This window comes from Lepidochelys olivacea (assembly GCF_965140295.1).
Source record: "Lepidochelys olivacea isolate rLepOli2 genome assembly, chromosome: 9".
Taxonomy (NCBI): domain Eukaryota; kingdom Metazoa; phylum Chordata; order Testudines; family Cheloniidae; genus Lepidochelys; species Lepidochelys olivacea.
In genome coordinates, this window is record NC_140419.1 from 93,356,771 (window position 1) to 93,378,631 (window position 21,861).

A 21,861-nucleotide genomic window follows, 5' to 3' on the forward strand; every position below is an offset into this window, starting at 1 on the left:
ATAAGATGGTAAACAGCAGTAATTGTACACTAAATGTCTTTTTAAAGAGCCAAATGTGCACTTAAAGTTTAGCTCCCACTCACTGCAGCTCTAGAACAAACAGTAAATTAGTCAACACAAAACGGAAAGGAAAAAAAACAGCAGGAGCAGCAACAAAAAGGCCTGCAGTCAGTTCCCCAGGCAGGAAGTCACTGTAATTTGCCCCCCACTTTCCCCACCACCACTTTGTAGACATAACCCATGATGGTTTCAGTAAAAACATGCAAGTGCTAAAGCACACGATGCTCTTGTTATACAAATGAAGTCTAGTAATTACCAGACACTGATAGAAAAAGGAGAACCCAGAGAAATATTCACCATCCCACAGCAAAGGAGTTCATCTGCATGGTCCTTTCTCAACAGCTACCATGCCCGTTGACATATATCAAAGTAAGGAGTTATTTGCACCTGTAGTTCTCAGAGGAGAGCACAGAGTTTCGTGTCCATTATAAGCCACTTTTGGCTTCCTCTTTTCATTGGAACAGGTGGCAGCATAGCCCAGAACATGCATAGCTATTTTTGTCTCACACTTACAAACATGGTTTCAGCCTCCAGCAAGGCTCAGCATGCCATTCTGGTCCTGTCTACACTGAGATTAGAACCAAGATCACCAGAATCGTGTTTAAACAATGTTCCTGTGCTCAATGTAGAGTAGGTGTTTCCCTCCCATCCCATCCCACAAGGAGGTTATAAAACTACTTTAAAGACCAAGTTACAGCTACCACGATTCAGATTTGAATGTGGACACATACTTTGGGTTGAACGTGCAATTGCTGAACACTGAGCCTCAAATCCTGCCACCAGTGCACTGGGGTGGTGGGGAGTGCCTTGGGGAGTTTTTTCCAGCAACTGAAAAGAAGGCCAAACAGAGGAAATGCAACTCAAAGCTGGAGTAATCTCCAAAGTAAAAGTCCCCTCATCCTGTCCACAGACAAGGGAATGGTGGTTGACTTCATATAGCAGGAGATGTACTACCCTTTCCCAGCCCACTATTTCTCAGCTTCCCAAGATCCTCTGAGCAGCAGTGAAAAGGGAGATCCTGCAAAACTGGGCTTTATGGGCTGCGAGTGGGTGAGAGGCAAATTGGCTGAATAAATCTTCCCTTCCCTGCACAGCATATCTGCACCAGTTCTATTGTGTGAAGATTCTCCTTACCTGAACTGTGGGGGGTGAAGAACTTGCCTCTTACGGAACAAAACCAGTATGGCTGTAAGAGTTCTTTGTTTGCAAATAACAATATTATTTTATCAATCCCAGAACTTGAGCAAAGGCTGCTTAACCTACTGATTACATGAGCGATTTATAAGCTAAAAATGTAGCTGACAGAGGGGACTGAATGGCTCAGGGCATATACAGCCCATCATCTCATAATTACCTGATTTAATTCATCCCAACTTAGGTCAACAGAGTCCGAAAGCTGTTACTGTCTGGAGTTTGTCTATTGACATATGTAAAATGAGTTAATGGTCTCGGTACAGTTTGAAGGGGTCAAAATTCCCCCCAGTAACCCACGTCTTCTTTAAAGCTAGCCAGACACCTGGTTAGAAGTCTCAGCAGAGCTCAAGGAATGAATGGGCATGCAAGCTCTTAAAACATGAGATCTGTAGGGCCTCAGTTTGTCCCTTTGTAAAATGGGGATAATGGCACTGTCTTGCCTCATAGGATATTTGTCAGGAACGAAAGCAGAGCTGGTCGAAAATCGGAATTTCCCATCTGGAACGCTAATATTTCAAAATTTGTTTCCATGCTAAATTGGGATGAGAAGTCAAAATATAATTTCCCCCCACAGTTTTGGAAAAATTCTATTCAGAAATACCAAAATACTTAGTTTCAGTTCAGCTCCACATTAATCTGTATGCCCTGAGGAACTGCAATCTCTTATGGGAGTTGTAGGTCAGGTGCTTATGCCCCCATTCTCCTCTCTGGGCTGGGCTCCCTGGCTGGACTACATCTCCCCTGGTATAACATGATTACGTGATTCACGTGATGCACCATGGTCGTTCAACCAGAAGGAAGACTACTCAGGGGGACACAGAGTAATGTCACCCTTACCTGAAATGAAAGGTTTTGGTTCAGTCTGGCAAACCGAAACGTCTTGATTCAGGTCAGCTTGACTGGAAACAAAATATTTTGCTTTGATTTTCCTAATGGAAATTTTTTTTGTGTGTGTGTGCAGAAACTGCATTTTCCATCTGAAAAATATTTGGAGAGAAAAATCCTGAGCAGCTCTACATTAAAGACCATGCATCCGATGAAGTGAGCTGTAGCTCACGAAAGCTCATGCTCAAATAAATTGGTTAGTCTCTAAGGTGCCACAAGTCCTCCTTTTCTTTTTTCAGATGCTATGGTAATTTGGGCCATGCAGATCTATCCCAAAGATAAAAAGGGCAGAGGTTGTGCCTTTGTTTGTGTTTGCACCACCATCAGAACAAAGAGGACAGCGTAGGCAACTAATAATGGACGCTGAAATATCTTCTCATCTCTCTTGGGTCCCCGTTTGAGCACATTAAAAGAACCTTGCTCTGTCAATGCCAATTCTGTAGATAAACAGAGGACTTCAGTCTCCAGAGCTGTCAGCCCAGTACCTTTCATGAACATTAAATTCACAGGAAAAAATTAAAAACAATAAAGACGTGATAAAAATGTAGCTGACACAAATGAAAAAAAAAAAAGAAGAAGATCACTGCTCTTGCAGCAAGATGTCTTGCTGTATGACAGTTCTCCTGCCAATTAAGCTGGAGAGGCCTGGGCACTGATAGCAACACCGAATTGTATAATACATAAAATATGCTGTAAATATACCACCATTACCAACAATTATTCATGCCCTTTATTTTTCAGACAGATGCTGTTTTTACGTGCCCATTCTCTATGTTCATAGTGCCGGACAGTTAAAAAGTAGTGATTTCCTCCTTGCTCCAATATCCCAAGATGATGTCCTCATGTCAAGCAGTAATTTAATACCTTACTGTTAATATCTTATTTTGCATTGACATGAAGCTTTTTTAAAATTTATTAAGTATTAATTAATTAATGCTTGCAACACCGCCAGACAGATGCAACATGGATACAATAATATCTAGTATTAAGTGACTTACCGCACGGTCAGAAGTAAAATTAGGAATAGAACCAAGAAGTCTGCTCTAACCACAACTCCAGCTCTAGCCAATGGCAACCATCGGAGATTGACCATGGGTTATTTTCTTCAGTACTAAATTATTATTTAACATTTATATTGCGATAGTGCCTAGAGGCCAAACAGCTTAGGCCTAATTGTGCTACGCATTGTACGAACATATGGCAAGGAATAGTCCCTGATCCAAACAGCTTACCTGGCACTGATCCAAACAGCTTACCTATGATAATGCATAGGTAACCAATAAACGTGAGTCCAAACTCACTGCTGGGCTCTTTATATCCATTGGAAATGCTAGGGCCTACATACTGTATTTAACTACACAAACTGATAATCACTTATTGGAATATGGGGGCGGGGGGAAGAATAAATTGACAATGTTAGGAGAAGTCTTAGGTGTTGAACAGGTTTTAAAAAACCTCACTAAATCTGCTGCAAGGGTTAAAAATAGAGATAGTTATTAAAAAAAGGTTTTAAATGCATGTTTTTACATTGAAAACAGCAGCTAGGCAAACCCACACCTGTTAAGACTGTTAAACTATTCTCTATTTAACCAGGATTTACATTTAATCCAGACAATTAATATAAGCCTTATCAGATTCACGATAATTAGCACACTTATTAACAGCAGTGGCAGCAGCAGAAATGGTGTCAAAGAAGCACTTTGTTGCAGTGCTAACATTACCGCCAGAGACTTCGATCTGATCTTACATGGTCATCCACTTACTCTTGTATTGCCAAGGAGACCCACTTCCCCCTTAAGCCAGACAAATGACTATGACAAGAAGCAGATTTAGGGTAACTGCCATTCACAGATCACTTTAAGAACGTTTTGGGTCATGTGCTGATAAACTACTTGCTTTACTGATTTCTGTTGGCTTTATCCACAGCCCAACCGTTTTGCTTCAACACAATAACAAGTTCTTGTGGTTTTTTTGTTTTGGCTTGTTTTGGGGGTTTTTTTAAACACACTAATGGCATTTAATTGCATGTAACGTTCAACATTTGACAAGCAAGATGATCTGTAGCTAGAGACACCCAAAAAAGTTCGGCATTTTGGCCAGAATTTCCAAATTTGGGCACCTGAAGTTAGACTCCCAAATTCTCATTTAGGTTCCCAGCTATGAGTGGCCTGATTTTCTTTTGAGCTACAGGGGCATAAAAATGTTAAAAAAAAAAAAGTCAGAATTACAGGCAGAGAAATGTTTTAATGACCTACAACTTAGAATCTAGTTGGTGATTTTATTTTTTTCAGACTTCGAATTATATTCGCCACTGCCCACAGAACACACCTAGAAATGTTCAGGCCAAACCAATGTTGCTAGTCAAAACTAAATTGGGGATGAAAGCTAAAATCAGGGCAAATAATGAAACATGCCGTCACTTTAACTATGAAGAGACTAAAGTCTCTCTACATATTCGCAAAAAGAAAAGGAGTACTTGTGGCACCTTAGAGACTAACCAATTTATTTGAGCATAAGCTCACGAAAGCTTATGCTCAAATAAATTGGTTAGTCTCTAAGGTGCCACAAGTACTCCTTTTCTTTTTGCGAATACAGACTAACACTGCTGTTACTCTGAAACCTCTCTACATATTGTCCCACAAAGGGATAGAAATTCAAGGTGAGGGGTTCAAATGCAGGAAGGCACTGTCCTTAATTTGTCCTGCATCACTTACGAATTGCAAAAGTATGAAGTTTATGCATAGTACATCATACCTGCAAGTGCCCTAACAGACATGACAGAGAGCATTATAAATTGACAGTTGATTTGGATTTTGAGCCTTAACTTTGGATTCCCTCGTTTTTGTATGTTTAAGACTAGAATCTATAGAAGTGGGGAAACTTTGACACAAACTGAGTTGAACTAGGGAAGGTGCATTCGGGCTACTTTTCTAAAACTATGCTTGACAGACTGTGGTAGGAAAATTCAAAGCTTTTATGTTTTCATGAATTCAGAACAACGATATATTTAAGGGTCTATTCTCACACAGAGACACACACACAAGTATCTAAATGGAAGAAATGTACATTTTCCATTTCAAGTGAGAACCTTAACATTTCACTCCCGACACGCAAAGATGAGAGTGCTTGTACGTAGCTCATCTACATGCCATCACTCCAATGGAGATGTGAGTTGTGCAGTGATCTAAGAAAGTGTCAATGGGCAGGCTGAAATGGCTCATTTTGAGGGATTTCCAATCCTACCTATTGATAAACATGGGAGCATGCCCGACTGCATGCACTCTCAAATGCCTACTTATTTTTATTATTATTAGTCATTACCGAGTCATAATGACTATTTATTATTTAAATGCCGACAATGAGCTCGTGAACCAGAACAGATGCAAAATATCCTGTACTAATGAGAAAATCAAAGCCTCTCCCATATTAGTAATTTTATACCTTAGGATATCTTTATTTTTGCCAATAAGGCACAACAGTAATTAATACAGCAATATTTTCCTATTGTTCAAAATGAGAAAAGCACATAAAAGCCGCTCAAATCTTGGGAATTTGCTGCTCCAGCTCTCCCCCCTCACCAGCACAAAATACAATAAATACATTGAAAAAATCCGATTAAAGAGAAACAGCTGCCAAATAAAATGCAATGAATTGCCCATAAAAGGCCATTTTCTGTTTATTCAGAGCTGCTACAGTCACTGCTTTTCACAGAAAACACACAGCAAGGCTCTGTTCTATCACATTTAAATACGTATGCTGTGTCTGTTGCATCGACCATCAGACAGGGCCAAGCATAGAGAAAAATTTGTGAACTAACCAACAGAACTTTGCACTAATCCACATTTTATTGCTGCATAATAGTTTGGATAACTACTTGTATTACTAGAAAACAACTAGCACTCTGCATAATTAGCTCCTTGCTTTTACCCTTACAAAATGAAGCTTCTGTTACAACATACAAGAACAATGAATGCTTTCTTAGTTTTAAAATAATTTTATATTTAAGTTGTTTTGCAATCTATAAACCTTAAAAAAAAAGAATATATGGCTCACACAGTATGCCAGATTGACATCCCTGGCATCTGAAAATGTGTATAAATGCAGAGAATAGTGTGCAACGCAGTGCTAAAATTGACATCTTATATTACTAGTTCCCGGCTCTTCAACTACATATATTTAATGCAAGTTCAGAAACATCAATGAAATAAAATACATTATTTAATGTAATGCCGCTATAAAGGCCAGTTCCAGTTAACTGAAAATTAAGGTACTGTTCATTCACCAGCTGCAAATGGAAACCAATTCCCTGACCATACAAAGCAATTCACACTCGCCACTCAATTGGCCCCAAATTTGGGAGCCCCTATGCTTCAGCAAACACTGCTGTCTTTAAATCAATGTTCCACGTCATGGGAATTTACCAACAACTAAAAACACATTTATGAAAAGCCACATGTATCTTCTCGGTTTCCACAAAAACACAATTAAAGCAAAAAGGACTTAGCACTGTCAAGTAGCAAAAGCATTTCTGTCTCAGGAAAAGATGGCCACTCAGGCAAAAGGCAAATAATCTGATCTGATCCAATGACCCTTCAGGAAAAATAATACATAGGACTAGTTTGTTTTTGTATTGTTTTGTCTTCAAAATGCCCGGTTGGAATCAGAGATGGGCCCAACTTACACAATTTAAATCAACATTCGGCCCCAATCCTGAACTCAGAGTGGATGGAATCTTGCATAGCGCTCCTCCGATTTCCGTGATCTCCACACAAGTCTACCTGTGCAATTCCCCATGGAGGGTCCGGAGACTAGATTTCAACACCACTGAAGTTCCTGAATATTTGGATGCAGACTCTTAGATCAGCCTTCTACAGAGAGGAGGCAAACTTCAAATTTCAGATCAAAATACCCATTCAGATTCCAGGTATGTTTGAATGTGAGTCACAACCAGAAGCCAGGGTCCAATCAAAAATGCAACAACCATCGACAAAAGAAAAATCTGAATGAAGATCTCGATGTTTCATCTCAGGAAGTTCTCAGAATGCTAACATGCTTCTCTGACTAACAGAGCAACTAATAAAGGGCTGGAAGCTGCCACCCTGGCTCACACTGGTTAGCCCCTTACTCTATGAGAAGCCCCATTTAGGGTGGCAGAATCTGGCCCTACGTGGTTTATGGAATGGAATAAAAATGGGAGGAAATGAAAACTCAAAGACGGAAGCAGCTACAGAACTCTGGGTTGTGCACACAAGGGAGCTAGGAAACTTCAGCCTTTTATAGGATACGTGAAAACAACTCCTCCCCCAGTCATAATGACAGCTCACATGCGACATACTATACACCTTTTCCAAACACTATTGCTCCTTTTGGCCCTAGTTCAGTAAGTTACATCAGCACGTGCGTTACTTTAAGCGTGGGATTAGTTCCACTGAAGAAAATGAGAATCCTCATGTTTAAAGTTATGCATATGCTTACATACCTTGCTGAACCAGGGCTGCTTTTTTGGGAGAGGAGGGGAGGTCAATGGCTCTTATGTGCTATAAATTTTTATGCCACCGAATAAGAATGGCCATGCAGGGTCAGACCAAAGGTCCATCTAGCCCAATATTCTGTCTTCCAACAGTGGCCAATGCCAGGTGCCCCAAAGGGAATGAACAGAACAGGTAATCATCAAGTGATCCATCCCCTGTTTCCCATTCCCAGTTTCTGGAAAACAAAAGCTAAGGACACCATCCCTGCCCATCCTGGCTAATAGCCATTGATGTACTTATCATCCATGAATTTATCTAGCTCTTTTTTTAACCTTGTTATAGTCTTGGCCATCACAACATCCTCTGGCAAGGAGTTCCACAGGTTGACTGTGTGTTGTATGAAAAAAGACTTTCTTTTTTTTGTTTTAAACCTGTGGCCTATTAATTTCATTGGGTGGCCCCTAGTTCTTGTGTTATGAGAAGGAGTAAATAACACTTCCTTATTTACTTTCTCCACATCAGTCATGATTTTATAGACCTCTATCATATCCCTTTAGTTGTCTCTTTTCCAAGCTGAACGCCATCATGTATTCATTCTCTTATATACACAGAGTCCAGATTTTCAAATTCACATGGGCAAATCACCTAATGAACACATGCAAATCAGTATTTGTGCACATCTGTAGCTGTCTGTATTATATATAAATATACTCATGTAAATGTTTCTATAATACATGCCCATTTGTATGTGATTAAATGAGTGACAAGACGTACAAAACTGCTCGACTTTGTCCATCTTGTAAATAAAGGGTCAGATGGATACTTCTGGAAGAAACAAATCCATCTAATTTCATTTTCTAGTTATCTGAGCACAAGGAATCACATTTTTAAAAAGAGAAAAAATAGATTCTCCTATATTTTTGTACTCCCTAAAACAGTAAACACTGAGACCATGATGTTGGATGGAGCAGGTCGTCAATGGAAACAAGACAGGCGAAAACCCTCTGACCAATGCCTTTGGAAAGACCTTTTCCGACAGTTTCATCTCTGATGATAAGATCAGGGGCGAGAATGGCTTGGCTAACTAATATCATGCCTTCACTTCTCAGGAGGTCCTGGTAAAACTACCAGGATGGAGAGGAACAACACTGGAGGCACGCTCTCCTTCCAGTGGGCATGTTGGGGTTAGCAAATGCAAAACCCGTTAAAAAAAGAAAAAAAGATTACCCACACATATCTCATTTGCTCCTGGGTGGATATTTTGTCAGGTTTTAGCCTCAAGTGAATTTTTACACCCTTAGGTTGATACAATCCCCAACCCTGAAACTAGAAATAATGATGTCACCTTAACCACATTTTTGCAAATACAGTGCCATTATAATACACAAACATGTACAGAAAATATACACACACACACACACACACAGATGCTCTTGGGGATAAAAACAGACGAGAAGAATATGAGGGTCTTTTCTAATGAGATAGAAAGTGGCAGATGTAAAGATTTCATTCAACCAACAATCTCTTTTATGATATGAATAAACTACTAAAACAGATTTAATTCTTTATAAAATCAGATTATGAGAAGCAGACAAAATCACAACTTGATTCAATATGCCATTTTATCCAGTGTGACTAATGCATTATTTGTACGAAGTTAAAGTGGAGCTTTGGAAAACTATGAAATAAATCAAATGCTCTACTTTATGTAATCTTAACAGACAGATCCCATTAGGATTCTACTATGCATAGCTGTTGGTTAAAATCATTGACCAGTATCCTTATAAATTAATCAACTGAGGTAATGCTGGCTTGGCTGTCATGGTTTTCTCCTAATCTACATTTAGAATTCACTTTAACTTTTCAAGCCCTTTGGAATAGGTTTATCAATCCTCTCTCCTTTGCTTCAGATATATGACTAACGGTAAATAGTTTACAAAAGCCCTGATGCAATAGAACTGTATCATTTATGTCCCTTTCTTTCCATAGACAGACTATATACGGACATTGCATTATAATTACTTAGAAAGATGTTAAATCTTAACCAAACACACCAGTCTGCCTCAATTTTGATGAGACCTCTAATCATTTGCAGCTGAATTTGCAGTCAGATTGTGCAAGCTTACACAAGTGAGAATTGTTAAAAAAAGAAAAACAGACAAACCATAGGATACTACTGGTTGAAATGCAGCTAACAGAATGCACTTAAATTATGTATTTGTAATAGAGGATCATTTTGAATGTAGGGTTCCCCATGTAGGTCTGATATATCTTCAAAATATACCATTCCTGTGCTAATTTGTGTAACTTATGCAAGATCCAGACACATCTGTTGGATGCTTCTCCGTGTGAGTTACATACTATGGGACCCATCTCCATGAGTAATGACAACAGAATCAGGCTCCAGTGAAGGCTTAGAAAATGTACTTTAGCCACCCAGACTGTGCTAGCCTGACATGGGCTGGAGATGGGTGAACTAATGGGTATTTTTCTACTCCAACATCTATCATAAGTAATTGTTGCTGTTTAGTAACAGGGTCTAATCGTGCACCTTTGTCTGGATGCAAAGGGGACCCTCACGTGCAGATCTTCCCATCCCAGTGTGGGGAACATTGGGGAGGGTCAGCCACCTTCACAGAAGTATTGCCTTCTCTTCCTGGTCCGACGACTCCAACAGGGATAGAGGATGGAGAGCTGGCAGGTTGTGGAGGAGTATTCAGCCAGGGCAGTGGCTAGATGGAAGCAGATTGTAGCAATATCACCTTTTCCTCCCTGGTCTTCAGACACTATAGCCCTTTCCACAATCTTCACCCCCAAGATAGGGAAAGCCCTTTCCCCCATCAAGAGAGATGGGAGAGAAAAGGACGGTACAACAGGAGAAGACTGCAGCTCAGCTCCCATGGTGCTTTGAGGGGCATGGGGGCAAGAATAGGGGGTGGGGTGCCAGGGATCTATAGGTGCTGAAGAAGATTTCCCATTGGAAGGGGTGAACAAGTCCAGAGATCTGAGACTCCTAGGGCCTGATCAGAGTCCACTGAAGTGAATGGAAAACATACATCATCTTCAATAGTCTTTGAATCAGCCTCTTAGTGCAACTCCACTGGCCTAAATGCAGTTACACCATGGGCACATGAAGATGATTATGGATAAATATGCTCTCAATGGTCTCCACAAATACCTTACAATTATATTCTTGTTATCTACCAAAATGCATTCCCTGCACTAAAAGCCCATCTTAGCTTTAATTTTAGAAATATACTATACAAAAGTAATGAATTTAAACTGCATTTGCAAATTTCCAAACTTTTCCTACTCTTTTGGGACACAGATGAAGACCACAGAATCATTTGCTGCATCTTTTCCTTAGAATCTTGTGGGAAAACCTCACTAATAATTTTTGTATGATGAATAATATGCAATTTCTATATTAATTATATCATAAAACCTGTTCTTGCTAGTTCTTGCTAAATGCAATGCAGTAGTTAGTATCCTCAAGTGTTATAAATAGAAAATGTATTCCATCTAATAATATGTGTTAGAAAACCCAAGCCCTAGGTTAACCGACAAAGCAGAAGTCTGTCGGAAACAAAGGTAGCTGGCTTGAAGAAAGAATGGATATAATTTTCAGTGTCATATGCATGTCGTTTACTTCAGCCACAGTAGCATTTAAAAAACTTCCATACAAGACTGGTGGCAAGAAAGAATTGTCTTGCCTTAAAAAGGTACCACCATTCACTGTCCAAGTTAGCGCAGGCCACATAAAACATGCATGTCACATATATTATATGGTGGGTGTACTCAACTATGTTTTCTCTTATCTCATCTTTCTTCCTTCTCTTCAGTCCAAATTCTGCCTTCTCTTTTATAAGATGCATTTTTACAGCTAGCTTATTTGTCTAGGTACCTATTTGCCCCACACCACCTTAGTATTTCATGCATGAACTTTTAGGAATTTCTCCTATAACACATCTGTGCAGTAGAGAGTAATATTAGCAACATGGTGGCATGGACTGAGCAGCGGACTGGGATTCAGAAGACCTCAGCTCTATTCCTGGTCTATCACTGGCCGCCCGTGTGACCTTGAGCAAATCCTTTCACCTCTCTGTGCCTGAATTTCCCCCCAAAATTAAAGACACTGGGGGGGAAATTCCCAGTATTAAGAACAACAGGCTAAGATTTTCAGAAGTGACTAGTGATTTTGTTGCCCACCTTGAGACTGGTCAAATCAAAGAGGGCTGATTTTCAGAAGGTGCTGAGCTCACACCTTTCAAGCCCCAGTATTTCAAGCCGCTTGAAATTATCTCTCAGATTGGGCCCTAAAAAACGGAGGCACCCATAACTAGTCACTTCTGAAAAATCTTGACTACCATATTCTCAAATATACATGTGCCTAATGAAAGGAACAGAAATACGTGATTACCGCATTGCTCCAACATCTCAGATTCTCTTGTGGCATGACTCACAAAAAAAAAATGGGAAATTGCAATCTCGTCACAATTTAAAATTGCCTAGTTTTTATGTTTAAAGGAACCCCATTTTCCGAGGGGTTTATTTGCTTTTTCTACTGCGATTTTAGCTTGCTAGTAAAGCAATGACCAAAGTCAATGATACTGGAAAGGGTAAGAAGAAATGCCTCTAAGACAACAGTTTAAAAATACAGTTGTTGGGCCAGGCCTAACCAAACCAAACGAACCAAAAGCCAAGCGTTCAAACGAATATTTATGGCTGAGATCCTCTCTTCAATAAAGCCACCAGGTTTCATGAGTAGACAGTGGTCTGTTATCTTGAGACTAAAAAATGTGACAGACAGGAAACATGCTATTCTATATGGAAGCTTTCTTTTTATAAAAGCCACACACCACCATGCATTTAGCTTGTATTGTGTTCTACTACCGTTGTAATGTATTTACCTGCTCCTACCTTTAGACTGTGAACTAAGTAGGGTGCTGGCCTGATCACTGGGTACTGGTCTAACGCTTGGATGTCTGCTAAGGAAAATACTAAACTAGGGCCGGATCCTTAAAACTCTTAGTAGAGTAAAGTGATTACTACCTTGAGTAATAAGCACTGTGCTCGATAGTAAGTGCTGACAGCAATGAAAACTAGAGAGTTTACTTATTTTGAAGTACCATGTACACCCACAGCCACATACAAATTGCTAAAAGAACAGGAGTACTTGTGGCACCTTAGAGACTAACAAATGTATTTGAGCATAAGCTTTTGTGAGCTACAGCTCACTTCATCAGACTCATTTTCCACTGAATGCATCCGATGAAGTGAGCTGTAGCTCATGAAAGCTTCTGCTCAAATAAATTTGTTAGTCTCTAAGGTGCCACAAGTCCTCCTTTTCTTTTTGCGACTACAGACTAACACGGCTGCTACTCTGAAACCATACAAATTGCTGTAATGTTTGCCGATGGAACAAGTGATTTTTAAACTGATTACCTCTATCCCATTTCCTTCTTTACTGTTTGTTAACACTCCTCCCCTATACAAACATATAATGAGTGGCGTATTCACACCTCAGTGTAACTGCCAGCTGATGGCATCTGAGTCACTGATCAGTTTCAGTCATTGACCTTTGTTGCTAATTAAGCATAATGTACATACTGTATACAATATCTGACACTCTCACTGTCATCAAGGATACTATCAGATTCTAGCGGCAATATGATCCTCAATTCTGTAATGAAGACCCCTAGATGATTTTTAAATCCGTTGATATCAATTAGTAGCTCAGCTCACATACAGAAAGAAATTCAACTGGTGAGAGAGTCAACCTTTCACAGTGGAGCACGGTTTGTCAATCTTTGGACATGTACATAAAATCTAATTAAAATGTTATAAAGTTTTACAGAAGAAGAAATGAGTGGCTAGACTTTGTTCAACAGGCATAATAATTCGTGGTGTGGATCTGCTCTGTCTACACTGAAAAAAAAGCCTCTTCCTGATCAAATACAACTTATAGTCATTGGAAAGTTAACAGAGGGAAGTCTTGGTTCCCTCTCATGCCTGCTTTCTAGCTCCACATTATTTTTCAGCATTACGAACTGAAACCTACAAGCCAGTTCTATTACATGTAGTCGGAATATTACAAGTCGTCCCATTGAAATCAAAGGGCAGCTCACAGTAGTAAGCACTATACTTTCTATTGTTTTAAAGGATCAAGTTTTAGCATAGTATTTTCCAGACTAGACACCCAGACATGGATCATTACCACAAACTTGGTTTAACAATGCAAACTTAATATGAAATACTTTGTAATTTTTGTACACATTTTTGGTTAGCTCAACATATCATAAGAAGTTCTGTGAAGTGGAGTTGAAAATCCTGCTGACATGATCCTACTTTACTTTTTCTCCACTCCATTTTATGTCATCCTTTTGTCTCTACTTTTCCCCCATTAGCCAGTAGATCATTAGGTCAGAGGATTTGTGGCCAGAGATATTAAAACAAATTAAACAACTGTTTTGAAGACCAAGCACCAATGCAGAACATTCTCTGAATAATGAAATGTTTAAAGCATCTTTCCCATCAAGTCACTGCTGTGAAACTATAACTATTTTATGGGATGTCTGGTTATGGTAGCTGGATGTGCTATGGGATTCGCTCCCTCCCACATTAAACATGCAGAGGTTTTTAACTTTTTAAAAACTAAAGATGCTGCAAAATTTTAGTTCTCCAAGGGTATTTATTGGCTTGTTTTTATAAATTTTACTTTTTAAAACCACTATTGAGAGAAGAGGCTTTTTAAAAATGTTTTACTATTTAATTTAAGCAGATCTCAGCACTGATTTTCAGGGGGCTTTTCACATGCTTAGAGTCAGGCATGTGCTTAAGTAGCTGGCTGAATCAGGGCCTTAGACAGTTGTTCTGCATTTCATGAGATCTGGCTTTTGGCCATAATAGGGCCTAATCTAGTGACCACTGAAGCATCTCTATTAATTTCAGTGGGTGCGGATCAAGCCCATGTTGAGGAAAACATAGATGGGTTTGATTACTTATTGATTATAAGTGTATAATACGGGTGTAAGGGCCCAATCCTGCAAGCCCGCTACACCTAAAACTTCTAGGTATTTTAATTGAAGGGCCACATACAGAGGTTTTATAGGATTGGATCTGTGTAGACATTTATTGCATACTCCCCACCATGGTATCATAGGCCAGTCTCTAGGACTCTTGTGGCATGTTCTAAATCAATTTACTTAAGAAGCTGTTCTTTTTAAAGTTTTAAGATTTGCATTGGTTCTGACTGCCAGTCATGTGTGCAACCATGACTAACAAGTGTAGAACTGAAGCAAAGAGGCAGATATACTAAGCCTCCGCATTAAAATATTGCACCAGTTTCCTCCAGCAAGCACCACACAAAGAATTGCTTCTTTGGACTCAGTCTCCAGACCGAACAAGGTTCAATTCAATACTCAAACACACGCTTAATTTTAAGCACATGAGCAACCCCATTGATTTAATGGGATTACTTGTGTGCTTAAAATGAAACCTATGTTTAAGTACCTTCCTGAATCAGGCCCAAGTGCAATTGTTTGGCCGTGGAGTCCAATTTCTGTCCCATGTAAGTCCATGGGAGTTTTGCTACTAATTTAAATAAAGCAGGATTTGGTCCTTCAAATGCAGGAGCTACTTTCATTATGCCACCCCTAGGACTGAAGAGCAGTGCAACAGTTCTGAGAAGTGAAGACCAAGAATGTTAGTTCACATTTAACAGATCATTCTGTATATTCATTTAAATGGATGCTTTACAAAACGTCACGTTTTCCAATCAAATCATTTATTTAAATTCCAGGTTGAAGTGACATTCTTTGTCACAGACACAGCAGGCACAGACACCATTTGATGGATCCCATTAGAAGGGCTTGTGTTATAAAAGTCATCTGTTTTAAAAAAATCCCAAACCTAACAATACAATCTGCATCCACGTGAAAGGTGTACAAATGCTCTGAAGTTCTGTTTGGCTTTGGAATGGCTGAATCATTTCTGAAACAGTTGTTCTCCATCCAGATTTGTCTATTTTAAAAAGTCATTAAATTCTTGAATGAGTCATTAGCAAAACAATCCACGGCATGCATCCGATGAAGTGAGCTGTAGCTCACGAAAGCTCATGCTCAAATAAATTGGTTAGTCTCTAAGGTGCCACAAGTCCTCCTTTTCTTTTTGCGAATACAGACTAACACGGCTGTTACTCTGAAATTCACATGTTGTTAAACTGATTTCTCAAATGGGATCATAATTTTGCCTCATCTGATGGATGCAAGTTCAAGATTTACAAAGGGCCACATTCTTAAACCAGGGCAGAATTTTAGTAAGTCAGGATATTTGGAAGTGCAGGATTTGGCCCAAAGCGTATTTTTGGGCTCTCACAGCTGCTTGTTTTGACAGCTTCCAATCCCCATCGCCCACCTACCATAGTCCCACAATTCATCCTCTTACATTTTCAAAGCAAATTGAAAATGAAACATTTTCAAAAGAATTACTGTGGGATGCCTGTAACAGAAATCCAGAAAACAAATGCAAATCAACTTTAATATTTCTAACAGAGGGGCGGGGGGGGGGGATCGAAGCCTGTATCTTCTCATTCAGCATTTTATTTTTTTTCCCTGTTCAAACTCCCACAAAAATCATCCCAATTCATAAAAGGATCTATCTACTCCATTTCACACATTCCCTTAAGAAACTGCTTCAACGTTCAGAAGATGTTTTTATTTAACAAGCTATTAAAGACCTCTTGAACAGAACAGTAACTGAAAAGGTCTTCTGCAGCAGCACAAGGCAATAAATAAATAAATAAAAATAAAACCCCAAAAAGTCACAGGCTGAGACTGAAACAGTTCACCTTTGTCTGGAGAGCAGGATCACCCCCTCCAGGTTGAGGAAATACGTTGAAAGTGCATGCTGCTGGGGCATGCAGTATGTTTTTGCAGGCATACAGCAGAGAAACCTGGCCCACAGATGGCCTGTTCTCAGCTTTGTCAGCCACAAACAGACCTTTGAACTTTCTATTTATATAACAGTTTAGTGAGTTTAAGCCTCTTCCTGTATAACTGGCAGTTTGCTGGTTTTGCTGTAATTAGGCTACTTGTGATACATAAAATAAAAAGTAAAAACAAGAGGTTCGTTTCTCTGCAGCATGAAGTCTTCCCTTATCAGAGCCATGCAGCTTCTGCTATACAGTTACCTGCTGATTTTATTTCCTTTTGCAATTTTATATACCTGAATGTGCATTTTTCCTTCTTATAGATTTCCTCTTCTTATATTGCTACTTTTGAAGGACTTAAAAATAATAGTAGCAATGACAATAAGTAAAACATAACCAATGTATCTCTTTGTTATTTGTAGTGTTGAAAGGCTGGTTCTATATCCTGGGATTATTGGGTTGGGTTTTTTTTGTGTTTTTTTTTGTTTGCTAGCAGTTGATTAATAGCATCGCCTCCTTCTTCAGTAAGCAGGTTCAAATGTAGCCACATGGTCCCAGGACACTTCAAGATTTCATTTACTTGGTTACCACAGACAAGTGTGGAAAACGATTTAAAAGAAGAAATTTGATTTTTAACAGCAAATGGTCTCCTTGGTGCACACAGCCGGTCAAGCTTTTCATTCTCTCTCTCTCTCCCTTCCCTTCTCCTCTCATAGAATAGTGCATATTAAATGTAAACCCAGGTGAACATTATGGAATCTGAACAGACTTGAGCTTGGCCGGAGTTTAGATCCATTAAAGGTGTGGGGGGTGGGGGGGGGGTTGGTTTTTGTTTTCTTCTTCTCCTATTTCTGAAATCTGGTGTGATAGCCTCTGGGGCACTTTTGACCTTCCACTGCACATTTCATTAACTCTGAACCACATATTTTTTAAAAAAATAGAAATAACCACAAGAACCCAACAACTAAATTCTTTATTAAATTCCACAAAAATCCTCATTACTGGCTACTGTGAGGACTGTAATAACAGGACACTGGAGGTCTGATTCTGCAGTTTTTACCCAGGTAGCTCTCCCACTGATTGGGCTGAGTGCCACAAGTGAATTTAAGAACATGTCCCCTGGCAGCACACTTTACAGCTTTGACAGTTCTTGATATAGTAGCCGAGGAGAAGTCACTACAGAGAGATACCTCCCATGGAGGGAAAATAAAAATGCAAATAGCATTTTCTGGGATGCTTCAAAATATTCTGGAGTCATTTGCTGATGAAATGGTGATTAGTGGTAGACTCACACCCTTCACACCTCTATGAGTGCTGCTACATACATATGACCATTCAAATGACTGTCAATCTTCATATTTCACTGGTTAATACTGATGCTCTGCCATATTTGTACTCTCACTTTGTTTATATACATAATTTACACGCACACACACTCACGCTTTGGACTTGATTTTGCCTTCTTTGTAGCCCAAAACTCCAGCTGAGATCAATGAAAGGTTTAGGGGTGCAAGGAATGCAGGACTGGATCCTTATTGGCCTTATAAATAATAATGAAAGACTATTTTAGGAAATGTAAATTTATAAACAAAAGGAAATGAGAAGCACTACTTCAGCATGTGCATAAGTATACATACTATGTTATTTTGTATACTTGCATATAAATATTATATATGCAGTGTATTGCATATATATATATACACACACAACTTTTTATGTGTTTATGGACACACACACATTGTATTGTGTGCACATGCAAGAGAGTTGTATGTAGGTATTTTGATGGGCCAAATCCAGATCTTTATTCACACAATAGAACTACTTGCCTGAGTAAGACAAGTGGTAATATAAATGAAATTATGTTCATATATACAATACATATAATTATACACATGTATACAGTATTGCATATATGTATACTCACGCACACACATACACAATTAATTATGGGCTAAATCCAGTTTGCCTTACTGCTGCAAGTGTATCTCTCTCTCACACACATTATTTTATATACATGTACATAAATTACACATATATGGGCCAAATCCAGCCTGCCATACTTATGTAAGTAATCAAACTGAGTGAATGTACATATCCATCCACATAGTACACAGTATGTAATATATAGAGTTTGCATAGATATAGAATGCTTAGAAACAAACACAGTCATAAAGTAGAACATGTGTTAGGGTCCATTGAGTTAAGAACACTAGATTTCTTTTAAAACAATAATTTTCACTATAAGTCACGTGAATGACAACCATAGAAAAAGAGGAAATATATTATTAATATTTTATGCAAAGACAGAGACACAAGACTTTCCTTCCCTGTGAGGGAAGGGAGGGGAGGGACATCACTAAATGTACATAAGACCATATTCAGATGAAAATAAGTTATTAAACAAACATTAAACTCAATATCTGAAATGTACTTAGTATTTGAACTACACCCACATATTCAGTTGTAACAGCTTCTATTAAATTAATGATATTACCCACACCATAAATTAGGCAAATTGTATGCAAATACTATTTGAATAGTAATACAGTGGTTATCAGTTGTCTGCAAAATAAATTAGTGTAGCAGAGTAAAGATAGTGTGCAGAGCGTAATATTTAATTGAGCACTAATTTTATTGTGATTATTACTTTTTAAACAACAGCAGCATGGTTATTAAACGATCTAACGCATAAAGCTCTGGTTTATGCAGAGCCGGTAAAACACAGCACAAGATCCAAAACGCCTGATAACAGATTAATATTGATATAGTATAATTTATGGTTCCGAGGATTTACTTCTAAATTGCTGTAAAATAAAACGTGACAGGTATTTGAGTTCTGATTATTTTGGGTTTTCAACTAGAGCAGATACAATATGTTTGGCACAATGATAGCTGTTAGCTAAAGATATGCTCTTTTTCACAGGCATTGCTTAAAATATCAATAAAGTAAAGTGAACCCTTGTGCAGAATATGCAGTGTGCACAGACATACACATGTCTGTATGGGCATTCAGAGATGAGGGCTGCAAATACAGTATTGTATTCTCTTTCCTTGTTGTCAAACTGCATGCTAGCCTAACTATATGTAATCATCCGGTAACCAATTTTGAATTCTATCAGACACCGTAAGAAAAAAGCAACTAATTTATTCTGAGTGAAGAGAAAAATAAAACATGCACTATGCCACAACAAAGACCAAAAAAATCATAGAATCATAGAATCATAGAATATCAGGGTTGGAAGGGACCCCAAAAGGTCATCTAGTCCAACCCCCTGCTCGAAGCAGGACCAATTCCCAGTTAAATCATATTCCTATTAACAGACCATGTGAAGCAACAAAAGTTAAATACTACACAAACAACAACTTTTCTGCCACTGGTCACCCACTGAAAAATTCCTCCACATTGACTCTTTTACAACAAGTTTACAATATTTTAGACTGATGCACCAACCTTCCCAAGGCGAGTGCCCGTTTGCCAAGCAATAAAACCTAAAGTGTCCCCCCCCTCAAAAAAACCCCTCAGACCTATTATAAAATATCACCTGGGACTGATCTTTCCTCTTCCAAGACTAACTTCAATAATAATGCTTTACCTTGAGTAGGACAGCAGCAAAATTAAAAAAAACAAACAAAAAAAAAAACGCACACACACACACATACTTAAACCGTGCAATTCAGGGAAACTACAGTGGCATTTCTCATAATGAGGGGGAATACTGTCACTGACAGCAGTAAACAGTACATTAGATAAGCCACGATCTTGGGGAAAAAAATATTCCCTCTTTAATTCACTGGGTTTCTGTTGTGTTTAAACGTTGCAAGGGATAGCCACCCATCTATCCAACTTAACCCATCGATCCAAGGAAATACTAGGTGTCCCTGCCAGTCAAAGGCATGCAAAAGCGGTTAATGAATAAAACCCACCAGGAGCAGGGGGATGGGGGAGGCATGGCTTTTCTCCCTAACATCAATGCATGGCAATCCCCCCACCCCGTTTCCACTGCACTCTTTCAACTTGGAGCATCAATAGTATAAGAAAAAGAAAAAAGTCCTTGTATATTACAGCCACGCATCCCACTTCCCGACAGCAAGTCACAACCCAGCCACAATCCGTAGGTGGTTTAAGCAAGTGAGCAAGGATGGGGGGGGGGAGCTTTATCCTTCCAACAAAGGCTAAAATACAGCGGGGGGAGAGGAAGAGGGGGAGAGGAATATTGGTATTAAAAAGAAAATCAAAACCTACCACTGCTGCTCTAAGTCCCAGTCCCTGAAAAAGTCGAATAGATCCATCCCGATCTGATGGGGGAGACTCAGAACTGCCCCCCCCCCCTGCCCTGCCCTCCCCAGCCGGGCTAGAAGTGGCCGGCCAGCACAGGCAGCAATTGCATAAGGTGACTTGTCTTCCCCCAACCCCACCCCCCCCACCCCGTCCCACCCTCCCCCCCCCGGCTCGCACTAAGCCAGGCTGGAGGCTGCTCGCACAGCGAAGAACCCGCCGCTGCTCGCTCCGGCCGCCGCCAGCAGCCTGGCTGGGAGAGGCAGGCAGAGCACCGGCGGCGGCAGCATCGCGCACACCCCCCCCCCCCACACACACACACACAAGGGGAGGAGCCTGGGCAGCCAGAAGCCACGACATGGAGCCAGCACGTTATCAGCTCGAGGATCTGGCAGAGGCTGACAGCCACCACCCTGGGGGGCGCTGGGCTTCCAACAGCTGGGGGAGGCTGGTCACTGAGGACAGGGGCTGGTTGCTCTTTGCAGGCTGCAGGGCTCTGGTTCTCTCTCTCTCACACACACACACACACACACAGAGGTCCCCGACCTCCAGGGGTGCAGATGGAAGTGGCGTGCCAAAGAGGGGCTGCGAAGACCACGCACAGGGCCTGCCTCAGGCCAGCATCCCCCCCCGCCCCGCCGCTGGCTGCAGCATTGCTTCACTAGGTCGAGAGCGTCCTGGCTGGCCTTGGGTGGAAGAAAAATAGACGGGTTTGTCTAGAGTGTAATTGGTCACGGCGGACTCCCCCAAGGACGCAACGCTGGCAACGGCTGTGCGAGGACAATCATGAGGGGAGGTGGGCCCACGCTCAGGGCACTGCGGAGGCGTTAGCGAGGACCCACTCTTGGCCCCAGACTGCCGTGGAGCCTCTGAGGCAGAAAGGTCACCCATTTCCCCATCGAGCAATAGATGGATAGATTATAAAGTCGGAAGGGACCGCTGGGATAGTCTAGACTGACCTCCTGTGTGCCACAAGCTGTCGGACTTCCCTCAATTAGTTCCTGTTCGAACCAGCGCCTACCTTTGAGAAAAAACATCCATAGCTT

At 40.2% G+C, this 21,861-nt stretch overlaps 1 protein-coding gene across 1 annotated transcript in view; it reads right to left on the reverse strand.

Moving 5' to 3' along the window:
- AFF2 (ALF transcription elongation factor 2) overlaps positions 1-20,853 on the reverse strand; it is a 406,623-nt gene extending 385,770 nt beyond the window's left edge. The window contains exon 1 of the mRNA XM_084638773.1: positions 20,783-20,853. Within this exon, the coding sequence (XP_084494899.1) occupies positions 20,783-20,829 (47 nt within the window). The 5' untranslated portion in view covers positions 20,830-20,853. The remainder of the gene's footprint in view (positions 1-20,782) is intronic.
- Positions 20,854-21,861: the final 1,008 nt, after the last annotated feature.